Below are 7552 nucleotides of genomic sequence, written 5' to 3' on the forward strand. Positions count from 1 at the left end.
TACAGAACTTTGGCAAGATGCAGACCGACAGACAAAAACAGACATAGAAGAGGGCAGGTTTAAGAAAGAGGTAATCGTTGGAGTGCACTACCAGCGCTAGGAAAGGCCGCTGAGCCGAAAAATGTAAGATCAAAGAAAGAGATGCAAGGTAATTATTGGACGACACGCGATTTGCAAACACTTGAAGTTGCTTGAGAACGAACTCGAAGAAATATTAACAGCTACTCGGATGAGAGACCTGCCTACCGCAAGGGCTATCAAAAGCAACGACTTCCCTCTTCTAGGGAAATGGACTTGAGAATATCTACCGACCATTGAGACGACTTGCCTGGACACACTGCATACAATGTAATCAACATCAGCATCGATGTTTCGGCCCATCTCCCGTGAATACAACATAGACCAACACATAATTACTGGACGGCACATTTGGAATTCCCATTCCTTGGAAGAAGAACAACCATACTAATCTACCAATACAACAACACGATATTTTGGCCACGACATTATACACAACGACAAATTCAACGACTTTGGAAGACCGCTACGATCTCGACATTCGACAAACAACGATATCCAACTACAACAACAATACTTCCGACGCTGCGTCGGCGTACAGTTCACCGTTAAAATGCTGTTCAGCAAGGCTGGAAAGGCCGACATGAGTCAGGGCTGCTCTGAAGCCCGGGTGGGCGGGATCCTCGTTATGAGGGGCTTTGTTTTTCTCTGTGGGGTTTTTATGACACGGTCGGCATGATCGTAAATAGCCGCATGCGTGGTATTCGGTGGTGCGGTTCTTGTGCTGATGGGTTTAAGAGATGTTGGAAGACAGACGATGTACCCGTGACTTGCAAAACTTTTCCAGCCGGAAGTGTGGAATATGGGACACGAAAGACTCCAGGGGATCCGTAGATGATAGCGCATTAGCTCCGACAGCTTTTCAAAGACATGGCGAATGTTCAGTAGGTTGGATCGGTGTACGACATAATACAATATTTCAGTAATAGCTACAACGAGTGAGAGAACCCCCAAGACAAAAGTGAACCGCAACAACGCCATCACCAAGACAACTTCAAAAGAAAAACAGTAGAGATTGGACAAGTGCCCAATTTGGGACCAACACCCCCAATCAAACCTTGTAGAGGTAGCTGCGGCCATCACCGTCCACGCCCCGGCGCCAAACAGCCCTCCGCTTGTGTCGGTGGAGGGCCACCTCAGCAGCGGTCCGCCTAGCAATCCTCAACTCCCTGTCCTTCCGATCAAGGAGCTCGTCCTTGACAGCGATCATGTAGTTCATCTGCGCGAGCGCAGTCATGATCTGGGCCGAAGTGTTCTGTATCGCTTCGGCGAAGTTCTTCAACGAGACGTCCAGAGGCTTGATGCCGTCGCCAAACTCTTCCTCCCCCTCGGAGTCGGGCATTTCTTCGTCGGAATCGGAGGATGAGGAACTCGAATCCGACGTCGACTCGGTGTTTGAATCGCTGTCTGAATCGGCGTCGGAACCGCTGTCAGAGTCGGAGTCCAAGTCTGAATCGGAGCTGCTCTCCGATGATGTGTCCGAGTCCGAATCAGACTCAGGCTCGGAGTGTTTCTCGTGAGAGTCTTCTTCCTTGATTGCGACACCACCTTCTTCTTGGTCGGGCTCGGGTTCTTCTTTCTTTACGTCTACGTCCATCATCTTGTCACCGTCGTCGTCGTCATTTCCTTCCTCCTTTGGTTCGGCGCCTGTTGCTGACCCTTCCTCCTTCACGCATGGAAGGATATCCCCATTGTCGGCAATGTACACCAGGCCACCATCGATAGCACGGCCGAGAGCAGAATCGGGAAGGATGGCCGAGCCACGCCAGCTGGGATTGTAATGCTCGAACCATTGCATATGGGAACAATTGGCTGGTGAGTCCGGCGAACAGTCATCCTCGTGACCCGGCTCAGGAAACACGAGCTGCTCATCAGCTTCTTCGGTTTCTTCGATGAGCTCTTGCATCGGCCTCGGCGGCGTGTCCTCTAACTTCTCCGGAAGTTTACCCCATACTGGTGGTTCGGTGTCCTCCGTTTTGACTCGCTTCGGGAACTCTGATGGGCCTGGTTCCGGGCCCGGTTCTTTCTTCACAATCTCCTGCTCCACCGGTTCTTGCTTTACTGGCTCTTGTTTTATCGGCTGAGATGTTGTGGTTCCCGTTTGTGGTTGCTTGGCTGGCTTTCTCTCAGGAGCCAGGGTGGCGGACTTCGCACGGTTGGATGAAAAAAGATACATGGTGCTGTGGTTTGGAAGAGAAATTTCGACAATTCGTTGAGTGTGACTGAAACAGCTTGTAATGTTAGCGATCTTCTTACATCTACCGCACCTTCTATTAACCTAGAACCTACCAAGGCTAATGGTTTGCCAAAGATGGCTTTTCGTGAAGTCAATGGAAACAGTTGCTCACACTACGACGCCGAAAGACAATGGCTTTTAAGAAAGGAAATACCCAAGAACAGAGGCGTTGCCTGCGTGAAAGAATACAGGGAAGGGCAAAAGAAAGAACAAGAAAAGAGGGACACAAGGGGAATATTTCGCACATGGAGGTTGTACCTGGGATCCTACATATTTCTGTGGCAGAAGCGGCATGAAGCGATCGGACCGCAGTTCCCCGTACCCCCTGCTGGACAGAAAAGCATGCAGTTGTTGTTACTGCTCACATCCAAGTTGTATCCGTACTTTCTCTGGATCGTCTGCTAACTATTGTATCGTTGACCGGGAGAGAATATTTCTAACTTCCATATGGTGCCAGGGTTCTAAAAAATTGAGTATACCGTAGGTTTTTGGTACTCAACAAGTTCCAACTTCTTGAATGTATCCTTATCCGAAGTTAATGTATGTCTAATACTGCATTTCCACGCTCGGGATCAGCAGGGGTCTTTTACAGGACGCTTTTGACCCCCCCGCGTAAGTACGTCAGTGCCTTGCAGTGCAAGAGGTAATGGCAGATTGAGATACATGAGCGGCTCAAACGGCTCCCAGCCACTTGAGTATCCTTGAACGGGGGCGTTCCGATACATCCGGTTGGTGCTGTGCTACTGGTCGGGATGCCTGTTGACAAGACTCTGTGTTCGCTTACGCTGTTTACAGGCGTGACAGGGTGACAGACACAACGATGCGTTTGGGATGCACGTTTCAAAGCCAGCTTCCCCTGGCCTAACTGCAGCGATAAGCCGCGAAATTATGCTATCGTATAGCCGCTCCCCTGGCTTTGCTGTCTTTTGAGATCATTGTGACACCACTGCCATCTGAGAAAAGCAATTCAACTTGACTCGGGACCGACAATCACCTCCGTATTTGTGAAGATAAGCGGTGAGACGGGACTATTCTCAATGTTCCTGCAGCTTACCCCGAATGTTTTGATTTAGCACCCACACATTTTGGCCCATGCGTTGCTTCGACGATGCAGTAGTAGCATGGCAGTAGATTAAGATTGCGTGAGAAACGCTTGACGCAGGGGAAATGCAGTGTTGTCACAGCAGGCTTGACGCGTCTCTCTTTACGCGTCGCGCGTCTTGCATAGCTGCTTGTCCAACGCTATCACTTTCCAGGAAGATGTCCTTAAACGGTTAGACTTGTTTCCGGCTAAGCTCCTGCATATCGACTAAACTCCACCTTTGACCATAGCCAATCTTACCATCGATCTGGAATTGACTTCTTCAGAAACATCGGAAATGGTCAGTCACTGTGTACCATCGGAAATATTCAAGACGATATGTTTGGATGGAAGTTAATACAACTTAAATATACATCTAAAATCTCAAATATCTAATTTTTATGAAGAATTTCTCTTCCGCTTTCGACTATTTCTCTGCGAGACTATTGTTTTAGGCTTACTAGGCAGAGATTCGGCTGTTTGACTTCCAATTGATGCTTCAAGCATAGCCTAGCATTTCCGCCTGCCTCTTTGAGATAGCTACTGGGCAGCTGACCACCAGACTGCTGCCTAGCGAATAACTCAACAAAAGCCTCAACAGTGGTTCTCCAGAGTCTGTTCATCCTTTGAGCTTTTTCGCACTTCCACACGTATCCTATTATCACGACTCATATTTCACCATGACACTCGTCCTCTCACCTATGGAACAAGCGGATTTCCCGCGACTGACGCAAATTCTACATGCAGCTTACTACTCCACATCAGGCATCAGTGCGCTCTTGTATAACAGTCCGCCATCCGCCAAGTCTCTGGAAAAGCTCACCGAGACGCGCAAGCGCATAGCTCGTGAGGACGCAACTGCGCGCTTCCTCAAGATCACGGACACCGACATTGGCGAGATCATCGCATGCGCCAGATGGCATGTATACGAGCACGGGCGAACTGAAGAAGAAATGGACAAAAAGACCATTATCACTGATGATGAACTCATACCGGAGTTCAACGCCCCGGTCTACAAAGCGCTTTTTGAGCCCATTCTCCGTAGGCACAAAGAGGTGATGGGTACGCGTCCGCACATATATCTGGCCACTCTTGTTACCCATCCGGACCATGGTCGGAAAGGCGCCGGCAGTGTGTTGCTGCAATGGGGGCTGGACAAAGCGGATGAGATGGGCTTGGAGGCGTTTGTTGAGGCGACACCAATGGGACAGGGCCTGTATGAGAAGATGGGCTTTGAGGTAGCGAAAGATGTACCTTTTGATTTGGGCCAGTTTGGCGAGGAGGGCGTGGTGCATCATGTGGTGGGTATGTCTGGTGAAGTTTGTGTAGATGATGCTGATGTTGGTTCAGTGTATGGTTCGTCAGCCGAAACCAGACCCAACGGAAGGAGAGACATAGGTTTCCAGTTTGTTATATCTCGGAAATTTCATACGTTCAGGTATCTTCAAATAATAGCATTCTTCGTCTAAACATCATCACCGATGGTGGTAAATATAGTTGCCAGCGGATAGTCTACCTACCTACTAATTGCTTCTTAGGTAGTTATCACAAGCTATGGTACTACGGTCAGAGTTTACTAGACGCCTATAAAAGTGAAAAGGAGCGAGGATAAGTTAGGATTTATAAAGACATAACTACACAAGTATACGATGAATATGGGTTCTCTACGAAGATGTAAAAAACTTAAGAATGCGAGGGCATGAAAATAGTCAAAAGAGTGTGAAGATAAAGATATATAAATGTATAAGGGTACGAATTTGACAGCGTAAGTAAGTTACAAACCCACACACAGATCTAATCTCACGTAGTGTGGCAAAAGATACAGAAAGAATCATGGGCCAATGCTGTATATCCATAACCATGGTCGCGCTTGACTTCGGGGACTGGTACCTTGGCTCCTCCGTCTTCGAACTTGCCTCGTGTGTCCAAACGAATATTCGAGAAACCAATGGTGTTTAATATCGGTAATGAAGTCTTAGTCTTTTACCCTCTAGTAACTATAATTTCTTTCCATCACCTGTACACAGCCTTTGGTCTTATCCAAACAACAAAGCGTGCTTTGTCATCTCCGATGCTCTACCTCTAGACGTCTAGGCATTCTTTCCAAGCAACGACCACATCAATACACTTGAACCGCTGAAGAAGGTAAGGGTGAGATTCGATGTATGCCTTGATGCCCTCATCGGCTAAGCGGCCATGACGACGGCGCCAAGCCGTGACATGAACCAAGCTGTTGATGACACGGTTATCTGCGGGTAGAACTTTGAAGAAGGCGCGGAACTCCTGAGAAGTGGGCTGACGGCTGTGGATTAGAGTGATTAAGTCGTTTCCAAGAGAGCACTCAAAGTCTTTGAGGCCCAGACTGATGGTAGTTTGGTACGTGATTACATCATTCCAAATATCCCCCGAGAGCGGAACCGTAATGGGCAGGTGGAATCTGCAGGAGGAGACAAGGTACCTCAGGACACGAACAAGAGAGGATGAACTGGCAGAGCCTCGCGGGAGTGTGAATGTGCCATAACCGGTGTCGTTACCGAACTTGCCAATGTCTGAAACGGACAACATCAGAAGCTTCGGGTAATCTCCAGCAGTGAAGATTTCGCGGCCAGACATCTCGAGACAGATAGTGATCTTATTGCCCTTCAGGAGCGCACGCCGCTCGCTGCTGGTAAGGTTGAAAAGCGAGACGTCTCTCATCTGTTTGACTTAGTTAGTTCATCCCTAGGTTCATGGTGCTTTCTTAGCAACCTACTGTTAGTTGGCATCGATTGTTGTGGTTAGAAGGTTTTGTATGAAAAGGAAAAGTTTAGCCAATTATCTTGGACGGCTGGTCAAAAAGTTGACGAAAAGTGGCCAGGAAGTGGAGAGTGATCGGGTACTCTTATAGCGTGGCCCAAGACTACTCTTTGTATGTTACGAACATTCACTCTATGACTTTAACAGGTTGGCCGGGCGCCGCATCGCACAGTTAAATAATGACCCAGATACGTTAGCGTTGTTGTGGTTATGGGAAAGGCGCAGAAACAGGTGAATAGTCAAGGATCTGTTAAAGTGTTACCTTACCTAGCGTGCCTGCCTGCAATCAAAGATTTCGTTTGACTGGTCCGCAGACCCTTTCTTTCACCATGTTCCAAATCTGTATTAGCGCCATAGCGCATTGACCCCCGACACACATATATATTCTCCCGCCAACCTGCTTCTAAACCTTCCCTCTACCCCGTCAAGCTCCGGTTAGTTTCTCGTTCCGACTCCTGGCAATACCAGCCCTCGAAATCACGCGCGAAAGCGCACCGGCAGACAACTTCGGATTTCTACAACTTCACAATCACCATGGCTTGGGCAAGCACTGGCACCCCTGCATCCATGGCGAAGGGATTGAGGGAGTAAGACTTTCCCTCCACTTTCCGTGAACGAATGCGTGCTGATCGAACCAACAGGTTTTTCGAAACTGGCGAATACTCCGACCTTATAGTCAAATGCAGTAACGGAGACGAACTTAAGGTCCACAAGCTCGTTCTCTTCTCACAGAGCCCCGTGTTGAGGAATGCATGCGACCCACAAAAGGGGTTCAAGGTTAGTAAAAAGTCAGCGTGGAAACGAGCCCAGACTGTATTCATCTTCTGGGAGAACCTGGGAAGGCCGAGCGGCTTACGTGTAGTGTTGTAAAGCTGACATCGCGGAACAGGAATCCAAGGAGGGCGTCATTGAGCTTAATCATGACAGCCCAGAAAGCGTCAAGGCCATGCTTGAGTTCCTTTCGCTCGGTAAGCCTCCAGGCAAGACATAGCTTCCGAGGTATTCACATGCACTCTTTCACGTGCGCATGTACGCCATGGGAGAGATATATGGCTCGCAAGACCTAAAGAACTATGCGAAATCTAAGTTCACTGGCGGATCAGTCCGGATTTTCACAAAGTTGCCTCAAATCATCAAGGAAATCTACACCACAACACCCGCAATGGACCGCGGCTTGAGAGATTATGTTGTTGGTATTGCAGCCGCTAATAACCTGAAGCTCCTCGAGAATGAAAGCTACTGCGATATGATGGACGAAGTCGGTCCTTTCGGCACGGACATGGCGCGAGCTCTGGGCAAAATGACCTCGGAAAGTTTTGGAACGTACAAGTGTTGCGAAGAGATACAGATGGTCCTCCCCC

The 7552-nt window shown here is 48.6% G+C and overlaps 4 protein-coding genes across 4 annotated transcripts; 2 read left to right on the forward strand and 2 right to left on the reverse strand.

The window, feature by feature from the left end:
* Window positions 1-976: 976 nt before the first annotated feature.
* On the reverse strand, window positions 977-2276 carry K452DRAFT_287834 (uncharacterized protein). The gene has a single exon (XM_033540544.1). The coding sequence runs from the start codon at window positions 2252-2254 to the stop codon at window positions 1130-1132; it is 1125 nt and encodes a 374-aa protein (XP_033397573.1). The 5' UTR covers window positions 2255-2276; the 3' UTR covers window positions 977-1129.
* A 1743-nt stretch (window positions 2277-4019) lies between these two features.
* On the forward strand, window positions 4020-5146 carry K452DRAFT_287835 (uncharacterized protein). The gene is made up of 2 exons (XM_033540545.1): window positions 4020-4696; window positions 4746-5146. The coding sequence occupies exons 1-2, from the start codon at window positions 4076-4078 to the stop codon at window positions 4791-4793; spliced, it is 669 nt and encodes a 222-aa protein (XP_033397574.1). The 5' UTR covers window positions 4020-4075; the 3' UTR covers window positions 4794-5146.
* A 14-nt stretch (window positions 5147-5160) lies between these two features.
* Window positions 5161-6225, reverse strand: K452DRAFT_333652 (uncharacterized protein). The gene has a single exon (XM_033545178.1). It carries the CDS (start codon window positions 6090-6092, stop codon window positions 5478-5480), a length of 615 nt encoding a protein of 204 aa, XP_033397575.1. The 5' UTR covers window positions 6093-6225; the 3' UTR covers window positions 5161-5477.
* Window positions 6226-6725: 500 nt separating this feature from the next.
* K452DRAFT_298523 (uncharacterized protein) lies at window positions 6726-7182 on the forward strand (the record flags this gene model as incomplete). Its single annotated transcript, XM_033542129.1, has 3 exons — window positions 6726-6778; window positions 6833-6968; window positions 7081-7182. 3 exons carry the CDS (start codon window positions 6726-6728, stop codon window positions 7180-7182), a joined length of 291 nt encoding a protein of 96 aa, XP_033397576.1.
* Window positions 7183-7552: the final 370 nt, after the last annotated feature.

This window comes from Aplosporella prunicola, assembly GCF_010093885.1.
Source record: "Aplosporella prunicola CBS 121167 unplaced genomic scaffold K452scaffold_13, whole genome shotgun sequence".
Taxonomy (NCBI): Eukaryota; Fungi; Ascomycota; class Dothideomycetes; order Botryosphaeriales; family Aplosporellaceae; genus Aplosporella; species Aplosporella prunicola.

What these genes read in the sequence shown, in the direction of transcription:
- K452DRAFT_287834 (XM_033540544.1), bottom strand. Translation starts at nt 2,254, where the DNA reads ATGTATCTTTTTTCATCCAACCGTGCGAAGTCCGCCACCCTGGCTCCT.
- K452DRAFT_287835 (XM_033540545.1), top strand. Translation starts at nt 4,076, where the DNA reads ATGACACTCGTCCTCTCACCTATGGAACAAGCGGATTTCCCGCGACTG. An exon ending in AGGGCGTGGTGCATCATGTG is followed by an intron (nt 4,697 to 4,745) that starts GTGGGTATGTCT and finishes ATGTTGGTTCAG; the next exon opens with TGTATGGTTCGTCAGCCGAA.
- K452DRAFT_333652 (XM_033545178.1), bottom strand. Translation starts at nt 6,092, where the DNA reads ATGAGAGACGTCTCGCTTTTCAACCTTACCAGCAGCGAGCGGCGTGCG.